We start from the raw sequence: 24,337 nt of genomic DNA on the forward strand, positions 1-24,337 counted from the left end.
AAAATACAGAACTGTGTTGCAAATATGACTATTCAACTCAATTAGCTATAATGTGAAGTCACTCAACATGAGTTGGAATATTGTGTGGGTTGATGGTTTATTAGTCTAGCTGGCAATATTCAGGCAGTGGCAGGTTTTACCCATCCCCAGAACGTGTGTCCCAGAATGTGCCGCTACAAAGGTCATGCTACTGTAAGCCAAGCCTCAGAACTAATGAAAAGATACTTTTTTGGTCCCTTGTTTGCCTAGCTCTGGAAAGAACGTCTTATAATAAGCCTAAGATATAAAACTAAAGGTCAAAACTGTAAGTAAAAGAAGCTCCTGCCTTTAAGGGGGAAAAAGAAATACATGTTAATTTTGGCAGGAGTTTCAATTGACCGGGTTTCCAAGGAGACAAGTGTCTGCAGTGGGTCCATCTCATTTAACATTTAGGGCCGAACGTGGGGGTAGTGCTTTCCTGTTCTCTCTTTCTGGTTGCACATATGCTCATTCTTAACTTTACAGTGATCATTCTATGTTTGAGTCTTTCTTCTTCCACAAACAAAGGAAGTGAATGCTCATTCTTATGATTTTTTTTTACAATATTTTGTAGTATTAAGAATATAAGCCTTCAAGAATTAAGAATAGTAAGAATAGTGGTAATCACTAAAAGTAAGAAGGTAATACTTGTCAATCTGACATACCCTTCTTACCTAGATGAATCTCAGGCTGTTTAACTTTGCTGCTTGTTTGCCTGCAAATTGGCTTCCTTTAAATTTTTTTCCTTTCAGTTATATTGAGGTATGATTGACATACAGCACTGTATGAGTTTAAGGTGCACAGTGTAATGATTCTAAACAGCTTTCATATATGACCTACAGCTGTGTTAACTATACAGATCATGTTGCATGTTACATCGTTAGTACTTACGTATCTTATAGCCGGAAGTGTGCACATTTTGACCACCTTTATCCAATTCCCCCTCCCCACACCGCAGCCCACCCCCGCCTCTGGTAACCACAAACCTGATCTCTTTCTTTATGAGTTTGTTTGTTTGGGAAGTATAATTTACCTGCAACACTATGCTGGTTCCTGGTGCACAACTCAGTGATTCAGTATTTCTAGATATTTCAAAATGATCACCACCAAAATCTGCTTACTTTTTGAGTTGGTTTCTGTTTCTAAGAGTTGAACTGGAAAAAAATTGGTGGCAAGGGACTATCATGTCTTCAAGTTTGAGTGAGCTGTGTGTTTTCTGGGAAGATCTGTTGACGCAAACCTACAAATTCCTTTCTATTTGATTTTAAAGCAATCTCAGCTTTACCAAAAAGTGGAAATGGTGCAGAGAACTCCCATATGCCCTTCAGTTGGAGTCACCAAGTGTTAACATGTTGCCGCGTTGGCTTTATCATTCTGGTTGTGTGAATACTACGTGTGTGTTTGCGTATATACATATTATCTTTCAGAACCATTTGAGGGTAAGTTACAGACATCATGCCATTTTAAATACATCATTGTGTCTCCTAAAAGCAAAGAAGTTCTCTTAGAAAACCATAGTACAACCATCAAAGTCAGGAAACTTAACATGGATGGGTACTACTATCTACTTTACCTGCTTCATTTAATTTTCACAAATTGTCCCTCCCCACCCCTCTCCCCACCACCCCCGGAGGGCAGGTCAAGGCTGAGACCAGGGCTAGAGAGAGGACGCGTCTCTGGCTCTCGACTTCATTTCCCCCAAGCAAGGCTGGGCCAGGCCACTACCAGCTGCTCCCGATACCGGTTTTGTTTTCTGGGCCAGGACCTTCCATTTCGTCTCTGTGTCTGTTTACTCTGGACCAGCTCACAAGCTCTCTTTGTCCTTCACTTTCACAGCACTTGACATCTGTGAAGAGTGCAGGCTGATTATTTTGCAGAATGTCCCGCAGTGTGGGTCTGACGGATGCTTCCTCATGATTAGAATCAGATCATGCCTGTTGGGCAAAAATACAAGAACAACAACAACAACAAAAATGTTGTCTCGCATGATGTTTGTTCCTATAAAAATCTGAATTTAAGTGTGTGATTCAGAAATAGTTTCCGATCTTCCGAACCACCCACGTCTCTCTGAGGCACCCATTCAGTGCTGGAAGGGCGCGTGTCTCAAGAATGAAAGTTACTTGTCTCTCTGTTACCTGTGACATTTTTAAGGAAGGTGTGAGTGACAGGGTGTTGCTTACCTGGAGGCCACGTTTCTTTGTAGCAGGAGAGAAAGCAGATTCCCCGCCATCTGAGGACTTTCCTAAGGAGAGAAAATAGTCGCTTGTGACCTGGACGTTCATTTCTTTCCACAATCTAGTAAATCACAAAACAACTAAGGTTGTAGTGGATTTTAGGTGAATCTTGGTATCTGCTGTGCATCTTTCTAGACTGTTTTTGACACCTGAAATAGAGTGAAGAATTTCCCCTCACCAGTCCTAGATCTCAAGGGTCTCAGGGTATCAGCATGAAGTAGATCCTATTTTTGAAAACATTTACAAATCCCCATTTATTCCCCTCCTGCTTCAAGGCCCAGTTCAAATCTCACTTCCGCCGTGATTCTCTGTTCCCCGTCAGGATGAATATCTTTCTTCACACTGTCACGAAGTTTTACTAAAGGAGTTACTGTACTCTGCCCTGTCTTCCTGTGGCTTCTGAACATGACTGTTAGATTCCCTGGGACTGTGAGTTCATTGTGATTTATATCAGAAATTTTTTTAATAGATGTTCCTGGAGAATGTCATTCTAAGTGAAGTAAGCCAGAAAGAGAAAGAAAAATACCATATGAGATCACTCATGTGTGGAATCTAAAAAAAAAAAACAAACAAAACAAAACAGAAACAGACTCATAGACATAGAAAACAAACTTGTGGTTGCCTAGGGGGCAGGGGGTGGGAAGGGACAGACTGGGATTTCAAAATGTAGAATAGATAAACAAGATTATACTGTATAGCACAGGGAAATATATACAAGATCTTGTGGTAGCTCACAGAGAAAACAATGTGCAATGAATATATGTATGTTCACGTATAATGGAAAAATTGTGCTCTACACTAGAATTTGACACAACATTGTAAAATGATTATAAATCAATAAAAGATGTTAAAAAATAAAAAGAAAAGCAAAAACAAAAAACAAAAGAAATGTTTTTAGTGTGTCCCACCTGCCCAGTGCTGTGCTGGGTGCTGAGAGAAGGAAGTTGGGGGAGACACCCTGCCTCCTGCATGGGGTTTCCGAATGGAAATGCTGGAAGAGCTGTGAACTTAGACTTGAAATGAGCAGCAACCCTGTGGATGGCCAAGCAATAGTGAAAACTCTATTGGCTGGCATTTGTCTTAGAGAAGAATAAAGAAGCAGCTGGGAAAGGTAGAGCTCAGTAGTAGAGTGCGTGTCTAGCAGGCATGAGGTCCTGGGTTCAATCCCCAGTACCTCCATTAAAAATAAACAAACAAATAAACCTAATTAACCCCCCAATTTTTTTTAAAAAAAAAGCCAAGAAATAATTATTTAAGCTTAAAAAAAGGAATCTAACTCACATTGTTCCACAAATAATAACTCCATTTTCCTCCACATTCACTTAACACCGGGGGTACTAGGGTGTCAGATACTGGCTTCTGTTTGTTGATATGCTTTCTTAGTTTGGCTGCAAATTTCAGGGGAAAGTCATGTCTTCCTCCTATGGTGTATCCTCCATGAGACCTAGAAAACTAACATACGTAGTATTGGTGTATAAATGATGTGAACTTCCTAATTTTCCTTAGCTTGACAAGCAGTTTTAATTACCTCGAGCTATTTGTAATCTCACATCTATTTTGGCAAAGCTTGGTTGAGATGTATTTTACACATCATGAAATTCCTCTGTTTTGAGTGTACAGTTCCCTAATTGTTAGTATAGTTACCGAGTTGGGCAACCATGACCACAATCTTATTTTAGAATATTTCCATCTCCTCCAGAGAAACCAGAAGCTGACTTGCAGTTACCCTTCATTCCTGTACCCAGCCCTGGGCGCCCACTCACCTGCTTTCTGTCCATACAGATTACCTTTCGTGGACCCTACTCAAAAGTGGAATCATACAATGAGACTGATGTCTCTCACTTAACATACTGCTTTTGAAGTTCATCCATGATGTAGCATGGATGAGAACTTTGTCTGAACTTTTTACCTCTAATTATTCTTCATGATACTTTCAAGTGTAAGTGGGGAACTGGAGCCTTTAATGAACAAAGAATACATCTTTTGAAAACGTGGCAGGGTCTAGATACTGCATTAGTTGTTCTTAAAGGTGAAAAAGCAGAGTAAATGCAGATGACTCAATCACTCATTCATTCTTCCTGTTATTCAGGGAAATCTGTCATAAAATTAATCTCCGATATGTTATTCTAGAATAAAGAAAGTATACTATAGCTGTTAAATGTCGAAGTCATTCTACTCAAATAAGCACTCAACTTTTCAAATCAAGTCCATCAGTGTGAATTACAGTGAAATAATCATCTTAACACATTAAATTAGTAGGAAATGGATCTACTTGGTGTGGGTGATTAAATTAGAAGTAATTAGAAATTAAAGAATACATAAAATGAATGACTATGTGATATACATGCCAAGCATATATGATATCCTTTTTAAAAAAAGTAAAATGTTGAAGAGCATTGTTTTCTCCTCGAGGTAGAGAAACAAACATTTTGATCAAAATACACATATGAAGTAGCATTAAATTAGGCACATCTTTGGAAAAACGGATAAATCATCACAGTGATCTTAGAATGTGTGTTGAAACACATAATTAGTTGTCCAGAACTTTCAAAACATTAAAATAATTCTCTATTTAGAAAAGCAGTGTGGAGGAGGAGGGTATATAGCTCAGTGATAGAGTGCTTAGCATGCATGAGGTCCTGGGTTCAATCCCCAGTACCTCCATTTAAAAATAAATAAATAAACCTGATTACCACCCCCTAAAAAAATTTTTTTAAGAAGTATTAAAAAAATCTGTAAAAAAAAATCTTAAAAAACAATATGGGGAAGCAAGATAAGCACGTTCTAGAATAGTAATTCAAGAGCTGAAGTTTCAGTACTTACATCTTCCCTTAGTAGCTACGTAAGGGTGAGAAAACCTCTCCTCAGTTTCCTGCTGTCAGATGAGTGGAAATGCCTACCCCTGCGCGAGCCTTGTTAGTTGGTTGTGAAGATAACGCGCAGTAGACCCCATCATCGTTACTTAGCCCATGCTCTAATTAAAGCTACACCAAAACTCAAATGTTAGGGTATGTTTCCCAGACTCTGATGGTCATACTTCATAGAGTAGAGTCATGAAAGGCTTGCTTTCGAATCAAATGTTCATTCGTCAAAAAAAGAGCAAAGATTCCACTGTTACCTTAGAAAAGAGAAGACTTCAGTGCTGATAACAGGGGGGTCTGAAATCTATTTTAAAAGCCTTACTTTGTTTCTCAATCTCCAGCCTTAAGGGTGCTGGTCTGTATTTACTTTTGTGTACATAAGCTTTTCGTTTGGTCTGGATTCTGACCTCTTTTGGGTGGAGGTAGGGGGGTAATTAGGCTTATTTATTTACTTACTTATTGTTAATGGAGGTGCTGGGGATTGAACCCAGGACCTCGTGCATGCTAAGCATGTGCTCCACCACTGAGCTACACCCTCACCACCCCTCTCCCCACCCCAAGCTCTTTTTGAGTATTATCTCACTCTTTCTAAGCACAAAGAGAACTTACGGATTTGCCTTTGGTCTTAGGAAACATCGGACAGAATATAACCCTTAACCTTCAACCTGGGAGCTCTAGTAAGCAAGACATTGTGCTGGAATGCCAGTCATCCATCAACACTCCTCCATCCGTTGGAAATGCTATGGAAAAGAGGCTTTGAAATCGCGCCAATGTCTCTGGGAATTTTGAGCATTACAACCCATTACTTCAAAACTTAAATGGAACAAATCTTGACTTTAGGCTGAAAGCCGACTATACATTATTTTCCAATATGCAAGAAAATATTTGATGAACTAAGCATCCATCAAGAATGTTTAGGGGGAAGGTATAGCTCAATGGCAGAGCACATGTTTAGCATACATGAGGTCCTGGGTTCAATCCCCAGTGCCTCCATATAAATAATATAAACAAAACAAATTTTAGAAAACTAATTACCTCCCTCTCACCCCCCACAAAAAAATAATGTTTAGAAATATTTTGAGCATATAAAATTCCCCTGTCTGACACAGTTAAGTTTCTAGGCCCCGCAAGGAGGACAATTAATAAGCTGTGAAGAATCACTGCATGTCAGGGTGTCTTTTTTTTTTTTTTTTTTTTTTTTTGAAGTGGTAAGAACCTAAAGATTCTTTTTTTAAAATATATTTTTATTGAAATATAGTCAGTTTACAATATTGTGTCAATTTCTGGTGTACAGCCCAATGCTTTAGTCATAGAGGATCGTACATATATTTGTTTTCATATTCTTTTTAACCATAAGTTACTGCAAGATATTGGATATAGTTCCCTGTGCTATGCAGCATGAACTTGTTGTTTACCTATTTTATGTATAGTAGTTAGTATCTACAAATTTCGAACTCCCAATTTATCCCTTCCCACCCTCTTCCTCCCCGGGTAACCATAAGTTTGTTTTCTACGTCTGTGAGTCTGTTTCTATTTTGTAAATGAGTTTGTTTATCTTTTGTTTGTTTTAGATTTAACATATGAATGTTATCATATGATATTTTTCTTTCTCTTTCTGGCTTACTTCACTTAGAATGACATTGATTTATTCAAGCAGTTTCCCAGAAGGCAGCTCGGGCATGCAGGTCAGGTGCAGAGACGCAGAGCCTCCTCGACATTCTTTATGAGACTGAGCTCATCACAGTCTGCGGTGTCCCGGACCCCACTGTAAGCTACCGAGGGTATAAGGACAGTGAACTCAAGGCATATCTTATAGTCACGTCCCATTTTCCAACTTACCGTCCTGTTTCCATGGAGAAAATACATCATAACTCACAATCTGGAGGATTATAATTTTTAGGGCATTCAGCCGTTGTCTACTCCCATTCACTCATGTGTTAAGCAACTATTATATGCTTATTGTGAATCCTTAAAATAACTTAAATATCCAGGAAATAAGCACTATACTTTTATCTGTAATTTATGCATTGACTTTAAGAGAACAAAGGTATAAACATAAATAATTATTTCAGCTTCAGTGCATGGAAAGGTAAGATTCTTCATGGAGATGCAATATTTTGGAAATAAGCTTGGGGCTTGCGGCCAAATAAACCCGCACTGAAATCACCCCTGATCAGCCCTATGATCTTGGGTGAGTTCCCTAACCCATCCAGCTCCCAGTGTCCTCATCTCTAAAACAGGAATGATGCTGTCTACCTACCAGATCGTTTGAGGTTTCAATGATACCGTCCACACGAAGGCCATTTCGTGGAACCTGGATCACCGTGTGGAAGAGAGCTAAGGCCAGAAAGGGGGACCATGTGTGACCAAGGCAGATGCAGAGATGCTGTTCAGCAAAACCAGAAATGCCAGAGATCAGGTTATATGAGCGAGCAGCAAGAGATAGGGATAAAAAACAATCCAGGGCCACCTTCTGAAGGACCTGTAAGGCTTTAAACGTTTTCTTAAAAGGTGTGATTTCAATCTGGGATGAGGGTTGGGAGAAGGAATCGGTGAGATGTTTTGGATTCTGTGGCAGATGAAGGGAAAGTCAGAGTAAGGTTAGAGGCATAGACACCTGTTGGGTTCACCGACTTTTCTCTTAAAGAGAAGAAGTGAGGAGTTTCATGAAGGTAGTGGCAATCTGGAATAGTCAGCTTTTTGGGACCAGATTGTGACGAAGCCAGAGAGAGAGAAATAAGCTGCAAAAGGAAAAGTCAAAGCAGGCAGGTTTTGCTGGAACAGATCTGGGTTTGAATCCTGACTCTTCCAATTACCAGCTGTGCCACTTTGGACAAATGAATGGTTTTTTAATCCATTTTTTGTTAATATGCATAGTCCTGGCTGCCCTGAGGGACCACCCATAAGGATTAATAAGATAATGTTTATACACCCCCAGCACGGAATCTGAGATGAGCTCAGTCTCAGCGTGGGGGGCACCGCAGAGGCATTCAGGGGGAGATGTTGGGTAGGTGGCTGGACCTGCAGGTCTAGGGGAGCACAATTAAGCACCACAAGCAAACAGGGCAAGAGTCGGAGCTGTGGGCATTGATGAGGTCACTTGGTGAGAACATGTGTGGTTAGAAGAAGGTTAAGGATAAAGCCAAGGGAGAGTCTACTGTAAAAGCAGGCAGAGGGGAGATCTCTTGAAGAAGACTGGATAGAGTTCATCAGAGATGGAGGAGGTGTCTGAGACAGGCATCAGGACGCAGAGGATCCTGGGGCACCATCAGCAGGCTGTGGGGCTGGGGTGGGTGAGGGGAAGCGCTTATGGTATTAGGACAGCATCATGTCCAGAGACACTGAAAGATTCCAAAGACACTGGAAGTCACTGCTCCTTACGGCTGCTGAGTGGCAATGCTAAAGTATGCAAAGTGCTATTATGCTGGTAGTGACTGGTCACCAGAACGCAAAGGAGGGGCTGGAAAAGTGGAGTGGGGCTGGCCACGTGGAGCATAGATTTCTCCTGGGTTAATTAAGCCTAAAAGGTTTCAGATCAAGGACAAAGCCAATACCCCTTCCAGGGCAAGCAGGAAACAGCAACAGAAGAAAGGGGCTCTGAGAATCCAGGGCTCCAGGTGACGGGCAGTGAGCCTGGGAAAGTTGGCAGGGCCCTAAGGGTACGGACCACCCGGGCCTTCCTTGAGGGCCCCGGTTCTCAGACGTCAGCCTGGATCAGGATCCCCAGGAGGGCTCGTCCACACCCGCACTGCCGGCCTCACCCCCAGAGTTCCTGCTCATATTCCTGCCAGATAATTTGCGTTTCTAAGAAGTTCCAGGAGATGGTAATGCTGGTTTCAGGAACCACATTTTAAGAACCTCTGACCTAAGGGGTCTTTTGGAGTCTATTTTATAATCTTTGTGGAACTTCAAAAGGCTGTTTTCTTTAACTCATTCATCGTATACATTCACCTGTTTCATCTAGTAAAATGCTGCTGTAGCTGGGTTGGTGGTATCTTTTGTATGAATGGGTCAGGCAACCATTCCATCTTTTTTTTTTAAATTTTTTAAATTGTTTTATCCAACTATTTTATTTTTTAACTTCTATTAATTTTTTTCATCTTTTGTCAGGGGAGGTAATTACGTTTATTCATTTTTTTAATGGAAGTACCGGGGATTGAACCCAGGACCTCAGGCATTCTAGGCATGCACTCCACCACTGAGCTGTACCCTCGCCCCCAACCATTCCATCTTAATGAAACAAAATACACAACCTCCAAACCTGGAATGAAGATCCAAGTCGAGGAAGCCCACAGGACTGCCTTCATGAGCACCTCCTTCTCCTTGAAAATCTCTCAGTTCAATTACTGAGGTTGCTCCCATCAGCTTGGGCCCCAGGACTGTCCTGTTCTCACATCAGTGTTCTCATCAGAGCTGTCTCTCTTCCACTGCACCAGATCAGAATCCATTCCCTTTCTGCTAGTCAAACCATGTTGCCACATTTTCTAGCACATTTTTGTAAAAGCAAATTCTGCCTGGTGATGCATTAACCCAAAAGCCTCCCCTTGTATCCTTGAGAGAGCCATCAGCGGCTGGAACTATCAAGACGTTTTTGTTTGTTATTGAAGGAGAAAAATGAAAAACAAATTCAGAGCACAAGATGTTTTCAAAGAGGGAGGCTTTGAGTTTCTATTCCCACCAAAGCAAACTTGATCCCAGAGCCCAAAGACTTGATGTGGTCCCCTGAGGATCTGCACTTCATGGGTCCAACCAGCCCTGCAAGCAACCCCCAGCATATATGCAATAGAACAGAGTTCTGTGTTTTTCAAAGAATATTTCATGGAACGCTTGTAACAGATGTTACCGGATACACAGGGTTCCATGATGAGAGGTGTTCAGGAAATGCTGAGCTATGCAAAGGCATACAAAGTTCAGCAGTTTTCTTCTGCGAATCTCCAAGAGAAGGACACACAATTTACCAGACTCACTTGACCATAGAACCTCTTTTTTACTGATTTTTCTTCAAAGCATCCCTTGGGACTGACATTCTGGACCACTTTGGGAACACCATCTGGGTGTTCACCCAGTAGCCATGGTGTTCATTTAATAAGGACCCCAAAATCACAATAATCAAGGGGAGAGTCAGTCATGCTAATTGACACATCTAGGACGGAGGAAGTAAAAAGTTCCCAAAATGGTTAGTTTGACCTGATCCTAGCCACTCAAGGTTTTGCACCATTTAGTAGAAGTCCTGAGGAGGAGAGTCAGTCCTCAGGCTGGGGACAAATTCCTTTCATTCCCTCCCTCCCGCCCCCCAAGCCTAAAGCACTAAAGTCAGTTGGGAAAATAAAGGTCCCACCTGGAAAGGAGGACCTGACAGCCCTAAAGTGTGAATACACTTTGGTCCCAATAACGACCATCTACGGTGGGACAAAAGCCACCTTATCCCTCTGGGATGGGGTTTCCTCTGCGTCGAATAAAGTACATATGGAATACACAGCTCAGAAGTTCCAGTTGTCATATCCGAGGATCCCGGGGGAAACCTCCGTCTTTGGAGGGTGGGGGGGACTTTAAGATCAAGTGGTCCCAAAGTGCCAGGAGCTTGCCCTGCGCTCATCTCTGGAGTTGAACTAATTTGGAATCTTTTTTAAAAAGAAACAAGTCAGAAGATTCCAGACATCCAAAGAGCAACAGAGCTCAAGAAGTTATTCTGCACCCTTTCCTTTCCCCCCAGATATGTCGCCTACATTAAGGTACGCTCTCAGCACTCATATGGTGAGACCTGGGCTCCCACCCCCCATGTCTGTGAAAGGATCGTTCCTCAATGTGAGTGGCTCCTTCAGAGGGCACGCCATGTTTCTACACTTTCTATAACCTCTCTGAGAGCAGAGATGTTTGGTAGTTGTGACCTCCATTCATAATTCCAAGGCTCAGTGGAGGTAGGTTTAAGAAGCCGGTCTGGGTGGCAAGGCTATAGCTCAGTGGGAGAGCGTGCGCTTAGCATGCGTGAGGTCCTGGCTTCAATCCCCAGTGCTTCCATTAAAATAAATAAATAAGCAAACCTAATTACTTCCCCTTAATTACCTCCCCCACCAAAAAATTAATTAAAAAAAAAAAAAAAAAGAAGTCTATCTCTGTTCTCCAGCAGCAAAATATAAAAGAGCAAACTGGCTCAACTCGAGACAGACAGATGTCTCCCCAGAACTTTCCAAGCCTAAGAAAGTCCATTTATTGCAACAGATAACATTTGATCTTGTTTTGGAAAATACACATAGATGTTGATGCCCGGAGAGTCCCCCATCTTTCTTCTGGGAGAACAACTAATGTCACATATGTGATGAGTGTCAGGGGCCCTCAGCCTACAATGGAGTCAAAAGGCCCCTGAAACCCAGAGAATGTGACTCGTACGCTGAGTCCTGAAGGATGAGAAGGGCCCTGCCCTGTGGAGGGACGGAGGGAGAGGCGTTTCAGACAGAGAAGAGCACGTGCAGGGTCCCTGAGTCACACAAGAAGAGCAGGGGTGCTCAAGGGCCGGCAAGGATGCCATTCTGGCTGCTGTTGCCGGTATGAGAGAGAGCGGGCAGAGGGGTTGACGTGAGGCGGGGAAGGGCCATCTTTTGGTGATGAGTTTAAATTTTACTCTAAATGCAGTGAAAAACCATGGCAGGTTTTAAGCAGGGAAGTGACATGATCCAGTGTGCAGTTTTTCAACCATGGCTCTGGTTGCTGTATCAGGAAAGAATGAAGAGGAGGGTACAGCTCAGTGGTAGAGCACGTGCTTAGCATGCCCAAGGTCCTGGGTTCAATCCCCAGTATCTCCTCTAAAAAAATAAAATCAAACCTGATTGCCTCCCCCCACACACACAAAATTAGAAAGATAAATTAAAAAAAGAAAGAATGAGACTTTGAAAAGAGTGTTTTATATATATACACATATATGTCCCTGAATCACTGTGCTGTACAACAGAAACTAGCACAACATTATAAATCTAACTACACTGCAATTTAAAAAAAAAAAGAAGAAGAAAAGAATTACAGTGAGGCCAGGCCAGTTAGGAGGCCATGTGAGGAGTTTGGTGAAGAGGCAGTGATGTTTTTGTCTAAGGTGATGGCAGTAGAGATAGAGAAGGGGTTGGATTAAAATATAGTTTGGAGGGAGAACCCGAGAACTTGCTGATGGACTGGATGTAGGTAGAGAGGGAGTGTGAGGGTCAAGGAGGGCGCCAAGGTTTTGGACTTAAGCCCCCAGGAGGGGGGTAGTGGTGAGATGGAAAGACCACAGGAGGAATGGGTTTTAGAAAGAATGAAGTCAGAGATGTCTGCTTGTTGCAAAGATGAGATGTCAGTGGATAGCAGGACACTAGGTTCTGATTTTCGGATTCTGTCATCCACATGTAACTGTTATTTAAAGCTATCAGGAGGGGTGAGATCGCCTACAGCAGGGATGGCAGATTTTTTTCAAAATTGCCACATGCTAAATATTTTCACGGCCACGTGGTCTCTGTCACAGCGATGGCATGCTGCTGTTGTAGCGCACGGTAGATGCAGAAGCAGACACTGTGTAAACAAGTGAGCACGGCTGTGTTCCAATAAAACTTTATTTACAAAGCAGGTCCTGAGGCCGTATTTGTTCTGACTCCTGATCTAGTGAAAATGTAGACTGAGAAGAGAAATATTCCAAGATAGAGCTAAGGCACTTCAATAATACTTATTACTATGTATATATAATTATATCACTTACTATGCAGTCACTGTTCTAAGTGCTTTACTTATTTATATTTAACTCAATCTTTGCAATAACCAGTGAGGTGGGTACTGTTATTTCTATTTTACAAACAAAAAAACTGACCTAAATAACAAGTTGATTTCTTTCTCTTGAGAAAAAAAAAAAAAAAACAATTCAGAGGTTGGCACTGAAGGCTAGTATGATGATCCTATGGATTTCTGCAACCTAAACTCCTTCTAGTTTATTCTTCTGCCATCTCTAGATATGACTTTCATCCTCATGGACCAAAATGGTGGCTGGGACTCCAGCCATCACATACACATTGCAGGCAGCAGGAAGAAATAACAAAAAAGAAGGAGAAGCAATTGGTATGCACCAGTCATCTTTTCAAGTTGTCTTCTAAATTTCTTAGGTTCTGCCTTACAATATTTCTTTTTATTACATCTCATTGGCTAGAAGTTAGTCACACAGGCACACCCAGGTGTAAGGGAGACTAAGAAACAAGGGCCAACTAAAATTTAGAGGTTCTATTACTAAAGCAGAGTAAGAACCATCACTAGAGTAGAAGCTAGAAGTCTGGGACCAGTGGCATAATGTTCATTATCTTACTTAATCACCTTTTTTGCAAGTATAGCTGATGACACTCCCCCGAAGGTGTTTCTGCTCAGCTGCCTCCCATCTCTGGCCTCCACTGTTGAAGTCTCTGTATTCTCTAAATGCCAGCTCACAGGGTACCTCTTCCGGGAAGCCCACCCCGGCTCCTGAGGCGGAGTCCTCCTGTGTTCCCATGGGGACGATTCTTGGCACCAGTGTTTTTAAAGTTTATGGGTGATTCCAGTGTGCAGCCTTATTTGAGAATTAACACAGTTGAAAACAGAAGAAAAGAGATTAAAAGAGAGAAACAATTTTCCTCCTTGAGAGACACTGACAGCTTGTTGTTTACCTACGAGGTTTTCAAAACAAGATTGTTAGTCTCACCCTTTTAGGTTATTTCCTCGCAGCCGTGGACAGAGGTGTATTTATATAACAAATGATTATCGATTGAAACACTTCTAATGAGAATTGTTAAAGCCCTCCTGAGTTTATTTCAGGCGGTTTGATGCTCTATGGGTCAAATAACTCGTAAGCATCTCTCTAAGTAACCAAATTAGAGTAGTCAGCCAGGGAAAGAAGAAAACAGCCTTACTGACGCTCACCTCATTTGTGACCCAGAATATGTTTAAATTGCTTTATCGACTTCACGAAGAAGCAGGCCAGATCGATCACCAGTGGCAGCCGTGTGATTGCTTCTGGCGGGGTGTGAGGGGCTATATTTCAACTTCAGTGTGAGCGTTGAACTTCATTTCCAGCTAACAGTAATGAGAGTTTCACACCTTTATAAAAAGTATCCCCACTTGGGAATCTACAAAAAAAAAAAAAAAGATACAAATGAATTTATTTACAAACCAGAAAATAAACTCACAGACATAGCAAACGAACTTAACGGTACCAAAGGGAAAAGGGGTGGGGGGAGAGGGATAAATTCAGAATTTGGGATTAACAGATACACACTGCTGTATATAAAATAGATAAACAACAAGGACCTACTGTGTAGCACAGGAAACTATATGCAAGATCTTGTAATAACCTATAATGGAAAAGAATATATATATGTATGTGTATAATTGAGTCACTTTGCTGTACACCCAAAACTAACACATTGTAAATCAACTACACTTCAATTTAAAAAAAATTTTTTTAAGAGTAATCCCCAATGGGTACAAGAAAGAGTGCATTTCAGAAACGTTTGTACTATCTTCCCCAAGAGATAAAAGTTAGCAGAGGAGTGGGTTCTCTTACATATGTTTCAAAGCTTTTTTCCTACTCAAAGATTTCTGAGGGAATTCAGGATTGTTTAATTCAATAAAAATGCTGCTGGCTCTCGGCGGGTCTTTCAAAGGTTTGGTGAAAACTGAGAGGAAGAAAAGATTTTGCAAGGGCCATTCTCCACGGCAGCGTGTAGATCCAGGTCTGGGACAGAGTAACACTGGCTTTTCCAGCCCGCTTAGAGATTTCAGAGAATTGTTTTTAAGTGTTGCTTTGTAAGGGAACTTAAGATTCTGGCTTTCGTGGATACTGTTACTGGTGAAAAGCGAGAAATTGCTTGGATTTGTGCCTTCGGTGAAATCAGGAGCCAGGAAATGCACTGACTCGGCAAAGCTGCAAAATTGGATGGATTTGACACGCAGCTTCTAACGAGAGAGCGAGACCTCGGAACATATGTGTTTGCCAGGAAAGAAAACTGTTTTATTGAAAGGTTAATTTTCAGATTAGTTTGGGGAAATTGGAGATAAATAAATGAGATCAGGCAAAAAAAAACATAAGGCCTGGATCCTTTTTCCCGGGTATTTCAGAAAATAGTCATTGCTTCCAATGAAATGTTTTGACATTTTCAGTAGGGAGAAAATGTGAATTGTAATGTGATGTGTGTGTGTTCTTAAAAACACTTATGAATAAATCTTTTATTTGTTTTAAGAGTAACCAGAGAGTAAAGACACTGTTATAACGTGAGCTGTGATCTTCACTCCTCATGGTAACTTTTATGCTTTCTAGGATGGCGCATTTCATTTTCTGGGTTCAGATGTAGCAAAGTGGAGAAAATTCCCTTACTTGCTTTGTCGTTCCACTGCAGTCTTTCAAGGAGTCTCATTACTAAACGTCCAGCGGGTCTGCCTGGGTTTTTCTCCGTCACCTTGTCTCATCTGTTGCTTGTTCTCTAATTCTTAACCTTCTTCCCTTGAATCGATGGCCCTGTTGCTACAGGTCTGAAATCGTCAGCCCTGACAGGCTCCCTTGCGTGGCAATGGTCCACCTGACTCTGTATATGGAATACACCTGCCATGAAGCCACTCGGGGGCAGGGACAGTGGTTGACCCTTTGAATCGCCATCTCTGCTCCCACCCACCTCCCTACTCTGTACTTAGCAGATGCCCCACAGATGTTTGCTGAATGACTGTAATACCCTCCTTTCTCCGGTCCTATGTCCCTGCCCCAAAATTCCACATTGCAGTTGACTGGAACTTTGAGTCCAAAGCGGAGGTCTCACTGTTGAATATTACAATATTACAATGTCTGTGATCCCTGAGGAGGGAAATACCAACAGGTCACACACTCGGGGACCAGCGGGAACCCAAATGCACATGTTACCCGCCCCCGCTCTGAGGCCAGCCCTGCAAACCGGGTCTCCAGTGGAAAGAGAAAGAACCTCTACCTTCAAAGAAAGCAGCCTCCACCCTTTCTGAATCACATTCTAGAACACATGTGCTCAGCTGATCCACATGGAGGAAACCCCGTCAGTCACTGTCCTAGCAGGCGTTCGTGCTCTGACTTGATATTTGATATTTATGCTCGAACTTAGTGAAAAGACATGGCGATTTTCCTTTTCCCTCTTGGATCACTCTCTTTAAATGTCAAACACGTGAATGCTGCTTAAACCACAATTAAGCGCGAGATCATCTCACAAGCAGATTTGAATGGGAATAAAATGATAGTCGTACACGGTGCCCCACAGGCTACTGTGAGGACTGCTGTTAACCTCGAGGAGAAGGCGGGGACTGCTCGGACAGAGGGGTGTTCTTATTTAAGGGGGTGGCACGCTCTCCCCCTCGTGCTTATAAACACAACCAAGACAGAATGAGCCAAGGGAGGCTAAGCTCAGGGTCTCGTGTCGATTAGGCTAATGATGTAGCAAATCATCAAGTGCAAGGGAGCGGAAGAGAACTCGCCCGCCAGCACCAGTGGCATTTTCAGACGTGCCTTCCTTGGCCCGGTTTTTTTGCTTTCTCTCTTTGTTCCTTGGCGTGTTTTAAAAACCTGTGGGCCCTGTGTGTCATTAGGAAGATGGTCGGATCCTGCTTTAGAAGAAGCCAATCGGTGACATTCAACAACAGATGTAACCTCTACCATTTGTGCAACTAGATTAATATCCTGGAGTCAGTCATCAGGCCTGTTACTGCTGGATTTTCTCTGGCCCGTGCTAATAAACTAGATTATTGATTTTAGGATTTTCGGTGTATCCAAGGATATTCTCTGAGATGTCTTTATAATGTTTCATGCTTAAGTTGTCAGCTGAAATGACATAACAGTGAGTAATCATTTTCTAATCATGTTGAAAGGGGTTAAAAAACAGCATATAAAACAAATCTTCCCAGCTTCGGAGTAACAGGGACTTCCTTGCTGTCCCTCCTCAGGCCGGGGCGGAGGTCGTCCCTACCTGCCTGCCCTCTTCCCCAGGAATTAGCTGCATTCGCAGCTTAAGACCTTGGAGAGTCAGAAATCTGCTTTCCGATATGTCTGAATGGCAGGAGAGCTCCAAAGACACCTCGATCTAAATAGGATTTTAGCACATCAGGTGCCATCCCCGGGTACCGCGGGCTGGGTCGCCGTGCTGCTGGTGGTGTTTATTCATCTGTCCTCTCCTTTCATGTGTATGGATGCACGCTTCTCGCTGCATATGCCCGGCTCCCGGGGTGTATGGGCCGGCGATGCATGCATAGCGTGCGTGTGTACGTAAAGCAGAAACTGAACCAGGGGAGCAAAATGAACTACTGCCTGCAAGAACTGTACGAGGTACACCCAGCTGCCGGCAGCAACTGCTACATGCAGGCCACTGATTATTACGCGTATTTCGAAGATAGTCCAGGTTACAGTGGTTGCACCGCTCAGGCTGTGCCCAGTAACAACATATATATGGAACAGGCCTGGGCAGTGAATCAGCCTTATACCTGTAGTTACCCTGGAAACCTGCTGAAAAGCAAGGACTCTGACTTGGACATGGCCCTGAATCAATACAGCCAACCTGAATATTTCCCTGAAGAAAAGCCTACTTTTTCTCAAGGGCAGTCGCCATCGTCCTCTCAAAAAAAAGGTAGGGACCATTTTCCTTCCATTTGGTCAAAGTTTCCGGGTGGCTTTCCGTGGTGTTTTCAAGTTGCGGTTTGCATGGGCTTCGTCAAATCGTTGACTTTGAAGGCTGAACGTTTGACATTTAAAATAGCAGTAAAGAGAGGTTGCTAAGTGATTGAAAGGGGTCTGTGGCCGGCAAGGATTTCCAAGCACTTTTTTCCTTCCTCGATGCAAGCTGGTTTGGGTTTGGAAGCTGTGTGTAGACACATCCAGGTAGTCTGCGTGTATGCGTGTGTGGATATAACCTGCCCAAAGTGAAGATCGGCAGCTTCTTTGCTAAAGAAAACATGCAAAGGCTGCTGCTCGGTGGACGGGCACGGTGGCATTTGCAGTGCAATCATTCTCCTCAGCTCGGGTTCAGATTAAAAACTCATCTGACCGTTTCTTGGCACTTCATATTAAAAGTTTATTGTAGCCAACTGGTAAAATATTTTAGCGATTTTTTTTTTTTGTTTTTGGCCAGTGCACTAATGCTGATATGTCGGGATTTGTAAAAGTTCTTTTTAGTATATTTACGTAGCCACGTACGCTGGAAGGAAGCTGCTTGTACATGCTGTAAGAATATAAAACTCAAAAAGAAACTGATGCATTTGTCTTGCCATTGTGTCCCTAAAGTTGAACGTGTCTGCAAATCACAGCAAAGGAAACTGAAACATCTCTCAAAATATCCAATATTCAAACAAGTTCAATAGCCATTTATTTTAAAGGGCACTGTGGCTTTCCAGTGCTGTTAATTTTCTATCAGTAGAGCCTGTCTTGTATTACCAGAAAATAAATAAAAGAGGCAAACAGGAAGTACTCAAAGAACTTAAAAGCAACTGCCGGATAGAAATGTTTTGGAAAATAGCTTAAATTCTAGTGCAAATATGCCAGGACCTCGTTTTTTGCTTGTTTGTTTGTTTGTTTTCTGTGTACAGTCTACAGGATATTGCAAAGGAAACCAAATGTATAGGTTTCTATAATCTGCAAGAATGCAATGCCCTTTGATCTTCAAAGATGAATTTCTCTGTGAAATTATCCTGAAACATAATGTGGTTTATTTGCTTGTGGCTCCTGTAAAAATTATCATTGGCTTTTCTAACTGTGACGCCACAATTAAAAGTAGCCAGTTTTGAAAACAATTAAACCAAATCTAAGAAAACAAACTACAACTAATATCCCTTTTAGTTTTGATCACATGCAGTGTTTGTATTTTCTGTGCTAGTCTGTAACTTTCACATGTGAAATGTGAAGGGAATTACAACAACATAAAACGTATTCAGAGTCGTCCATCTGCGTTTTCCTTGAGCTACACACCCTCTCAAAAAGCATCAGAATTTCTCGTTATTACAAGGGGCACACCATATCAGACCCCTAATGGGAACGTTTCAGACAGATTGAATATGTGCTTTCTATTTCATTTAATATTATACTTACAAGTAATTTACCTTTGAAAAAAAGTTAACATTGCCTCATTGGACATGCCTAAATATGCCGTTCATAATGTTGCAGGATGTCAAGAAAATATTGGTCCGTCTCTGTATTTGGCCATTATGCTATTCTTAAAAATTCTTGCAAAACTTTGCAAGCTTTTACTCTTTTTTCTTTTGTCATTTCACCACGTTTTCTTCCACCAGCCCTAGAGAATATTTACTTATAAAATGTTAAACGAGCGATTCTCTCCTAATTAACTTGACGCATGAACTGGAGGCTAAGACACATTGTATGCATATATTGATGTAATTTCTCAAAGCCATATGCCATTGAAAGGCCACTGCCACCTGCCAAACTCACTAAATCAAAGCAGGCAAATATTCTTAAACGCGCCATTATTTACTGTTACACGTCTTTAAGTAAATCCCAGTAAAACTAAACCCAGCTGTTAACTGTCTCTTAGGACAAAAGGTCGTACCCAACACATTTATCCATATTGATCCATCATTGATTTTTGTTGTTGTTGGCGGACATTAGTAATATCTCCTTAAGGCAAAATTAAGACTATAAACAGGTGTTCAGTGGGGCAGGCCTCATTATTCCAATTGGATTTTTATCCATTTTCATGAAATTCATAATTGCTTCATCTGCGCCTCTGCTGTCACTCCTGCTCTGTAAACTCTTCAATAATGCAGCTGTCTTAACTTTTTCATCATTTTTTTAAGGGTGGCTTATTCTCCAGCCTTTAATTGGAGTTTCCTAGTATGTAGAGAATGATTGTAATCTTGTTTTAAAAAAAAAAAAAGTATGTTAGAAGTACACAGAGACGAAATAAAGGAAGGCTACGAAGCCCAGTGACAAGACTGGTTATCTTAATAGTAGATTTTGGAGTGACTGCATTCTCTTTGTGTTGTTTTCTGATGTTTTTACATTTATAGCCCAGAGGGGGGAAAGTTACCAAGCTCCTGAAGTATTAAGAACATGAATTCAGAGTCAGAATTCAGCTGCTTGAATCAAACTTTTGTTTAAAAGACTTTAGGAATGGGTGGAGGAAGGGGCAGTGTAATTTCCACATTAAGAGGGGCTGGAATGCAGAATGTGATATCTGTCAATTTTCTTATACTATGCGAGAAAACACATTTTTTTTAAATTTTTAAAAGTGATGGACAAATAAAAAGCACTCTAGCAAATCACTCAGAAGATAGGAGCTCCTAATTTTTTTTGTCTTTCAAGTAGCGAAGCGGTGATTTGTTATGTTAAAATCACCCACACAGTGGGCTCCGCCCCGCACTTCCTCCCTGGCCCCAGCTCAGGAGTCAGGGGAGAGGCAGTTTGGAAATGAGACCAAGGGGAAGGGCTTTGGCAGCCAGGGTGCTATGTCTTCTCCTTTGTGGCCGAGATTTCAGCATAGCTAAAAGCTGATATCTTTTTCTTTATTTTTTTTTTTTCTGGCGGGGGATGCTGGCTGTTTCCACCAGAAATTCCAATTACATTCCAAAGTCCCCAAACAGCTTGAGTCTGGCCGCACTGCGGGCAGCTTGGCCAGTTCGTCTCTGGGTCTGTTTTAACAGAACCCTTTGCTTGACATCCTCCGTACCATCTTTATAGGAATTGCATGTCCAAAAAGTAACCTCGTATGCTTGCATCGAAGCTGGTTATCATGTCCAAGAGAGAGAGTATTTCCTGGTTTTGAGCCAAGATCAAGGATGGGGTATGTGTGTCCTGTTCAGTTTCGGGGTTTCGATGGCACATGTGCTTGTTCGACAGCCACGTTCCTAGTATTACAGAAAGAAAAACTAATAACCAAAGCAGAAACTCCACACAGAGCTGTCCTTTCTGTATCTGCTTTCACTGCCCCCTCTGTCTCTTGTCAGGAATCTAAATCTAAATTTTTTTTCACACTCTGTAGCTCTCTTGACTGCATGTGAATAAGTGTGTAGACATTAGAAATGGAAATGAAATGGTAAAGTGGGGGATGTTTGAAGTGACCCACATCAAGAGCATTGGATTAAAAACAAGAGCTAAGCCCCAAAGAAATATGATCTCTAATTAGAATTTCCTTGGCCTATTTTAAAGTTAAAGAAGCCATTACAGAAAACAGTATGGAGATTCCTCAAAAAACTAAAAATAGACTTACCATATGATCCAACAATCCCATTTCTGGGTATATGTCTGGAAAGAACTCTAATTCAAAAAGATGCATGCACCCCAATGTTCATAGCAGCACTATTTACAGTAGCCAAGACATAGAAGCAACTTAAATGTCCATTGACAGATGACTGGATAAATAAATTGTGGTATATTTATACAATGGAATACTACTCAGCCATTAAAAAGAATAAAATAGTGCCATTTGCAGCAACATGGGTGGACCTGGAGGTCGTTATTCTACATGAAGTAAGCCAAAAAGAGAAAGAAAAATACCATATGATATCACTTATATGTAGAATCCAGGAAAAAAAAAAAAAGGACACTAATGAACTCATCTATAAAACAGAAACAGACTCACAGACATAGTAAACAATCATATGGTTACCAGGAGAAAAGGGAGTGGGAAGGGATAAATTTGGGAGTTGGAGATTTGCAAATGTTAACCACCATATATAAAAACAGATAAAATACAAATTTCTTCCGTAGAGCACAGGGAACTATATTCAATATCTTGTAATAACCTTTAATGAAAAAGAATATGAAAACCAATATGTGTATGTATATGCATGCCTGGGACATTATGCTCTACACCAGGAGTTGACACATCATAACTGACTGTACTTCAATTTAAAAAACGATAATAAAAAATAAAGTTAAAGAAGGGTTTGCTATACAGTAGAGTTGGGAATGGGAGGTTCCAAAGTCTGCTCAGGGGAAAAAAACATGTTACCCAAGAAACAACTATCCTTAAACCCTAGGATCACACTCAGACCAGTGAGAGGAAGGCAGGAAAGGAAACAAAAAAGGGGAAATTTTATGAGTCCATTGCCATAATCACTCCCAACCACGAACTTGAATATGAAACAATCGCAGTGTTTCAATTTCTCTGTCTCTCTCCTCTGCAGGCTTCCCCTCTTCGGCTCCCTCCCTAGGTCGTCCTCTTCCTTCCCCACTCTCTCCCACCCCTACTCTTCCTCTCTATTTGAACTGGTTTAATTTAAACACATATCTGATCAGTCCATTCAAAGAACTCAGTGTTGCAGGCATCATGTTTTTAAAATTTAATTCTTACGAGGTTAATGCAACTGCAGGTGTTTCTGCAATGCTTCTGTAATTGTAAGGATGCTGATATCAGGTTAGGATTTCAAACGGGCACTGCCACCCATATAGTATTAAGAGCGAACACCACTCCAGGAAACAATAGAACCATTTAGAAACTTTTTTTTAATACAAAACACATTGACTGTTCAAAAGGTTAAATGCAAGTGCCTCTCAGCACCCAGAGTCCCTGCCCCTTCCCCAAAACAGTTGGAGTAATCCTCCTACTCAGTATATGGAGTTACGGAGCCCATAAAAACTGACAACTCCCCACCTTGTGGTCACTCTCTCTTGCCTTCTGAGATGGCCCGCACTCTGTCTATGGAGTGTGGATCTGCTTTTACTGCAAACTAAAGCCCCCACACCTCTCGGTCTCTCTCCCTCTCACCTTTGGAGATGGCCCGCGTTCTGCCTGTGGAGTGTCTGTCTCCTGAGCCGCTCTCCCTTCTGAGTGAGCTGGCCCACGTTCTATGATCCATGGAGTGTGCATCTCTCTGAATAAACTTGCTTTCACTTTACTAAACCTCACTCTTGAATTCTTTCCTGCGTGAGGCAAGAAACTGTTAGTCTCTGGCGACAGTACTACGTGCCAGTGCTCACTCGGGATCTGCATCCTTCCTTTCCCACTCCCGTGACTGCTGCCCTTCCATGCGCTGTCCTTGGTACCATGCTCAGCTCAGCGCCCTCTGGACCAGCTGCTTTAGAGAATTTCCTCAGGTCTCCAGGAGACTCCCAGAACATGCTTTCAAGGGTTCGCTCCACCCGCCCTGTCCCTTGTCTGCAGACTCTTCCTGCCACGCTGTCCTGTCCTCTTCTCTGCAGATCCCCACCCCCAAGGTCTTCCTCTTCCAGGCACTCCATTCTTGCCTGCCCTCTCCACCCACCACAGGGCTCCTCCTCAACGCTCATGACCTGTTGGATCAAACACTAACTCCACAACTCTTTGCTACCCTAGAGAGTCCCATTTTGATTCTGGTTTTGTGCTTCCGCTCACACTGTCTGTTCCAGAAATTTCGGCCAGTTTCCTCTCTCTGCCATACTGCCCTCTGCCCCATCCCGGAACCAATGACACTTTTTTCCCAGCCACCACCCACTGCCAGCCGCACCCCAGTGTGTGCCCTGCCTTTCTCAGCCGGCATCCCTTCAGGTGACCAACTCATCTCCCATCCCATCAGCCTTTTCTATTTTAACCAGCACCATATTCACTACAAAAGCCCCACTCCCAACTGGACCTGACTTCAAAGACTGGTATCCCTTGCTTAATACAATAGTGCTGAATCATTGGTGTAAATTACCTCTTTTTTTTTTGGAAGAAAGTAAATCATATATAATGTGTATTAGACCGAGTTCCTCCATCTTGGCACTAATGACTTCTGAGGCCAGGTATTCTCTGTTGCAGGATGTCCTGTGCTGTGTGGGGTGTTTAGCAGCACCCCGGCCACTACGCACACACACCAGTGGCATGCAACCCTCACCCTTCGCCCGGCTGTGACCACCAACGTAATCTGCAGATATTGCCAAGTGTCCCTTTGGGGGGCAAAAATCACCCTCAGTTGAGAACCACTGCATTAAAAGAGCTTAATATTTAGAGAACATCTGAATTAACTGATTTTTTGTAATGTGAAAAATCCTTCCTCAGCTTTCAAACTGAAAAGTTTAGATTTTTCTATATTGAGTTGTTTCAAATTGGAATATGCTTGAACATACGTGTGTATATATATACACACACAACATGCTAGTTACATGTGTGTGTCATGGATAATTCCCATGGTCTGGATGGGGTTCTCCTCATCATAGAGACTTGATTATATCCACTCTTGTCTAGATCATAAGCACGTGAAGGCAGTAACCTCCTTGTCTTCCCACCCTGTGACGTGCATATCTACCGAGCCTGCAGGGACACCTTTGGGGAG

At 42.1% G+C, this 24,337-nt stretch overlaps 1 protein-coding gene across 23 annotated transcripts in view; it reads left to right on the forward strand.

Annotated features, from left to right (window-relative positions):
- Positions 1-24,337, forward strand: part of THRB (thyroid hormone receptor beta) — a 383,076-nt gene that overhangs the window by 318,401 nt on the left and 40,338 nt on the right. The window contains exon 1 of one of the 23 annotated variants that reach the window (XM_074371449.1): positions 8,432-17,724. The exons of the other annotated variants lie outside the window; for them this stretch is intronic. Coding sequence (XP_074227550.1) covers positions 17,331-17,724 — 394 coding nt within the window. The 5' untranslated portion in view covers positions 8,432-17,330. Of the gene's footprint in view, positions 1-8,431; positions 17,725-24,337 lie in introns of those variants that run through there. 23 annotated transcript variants of the gene reach the window in all.

This window comes from Camelus bactrianus, chromosome 1 (assembly GCF_048773025.1).
Source record: "Camelus bactrianus isolate YW-2024 breed Bactrian camel chromosome 1, ASM4877302v1, whole genome shotgun sequence".
NCBI lineage: Eukaryota > Metazoa > Chordata > Mammalia > Artiodactyla > Camelidae > Camelus > Camelus bactrianus.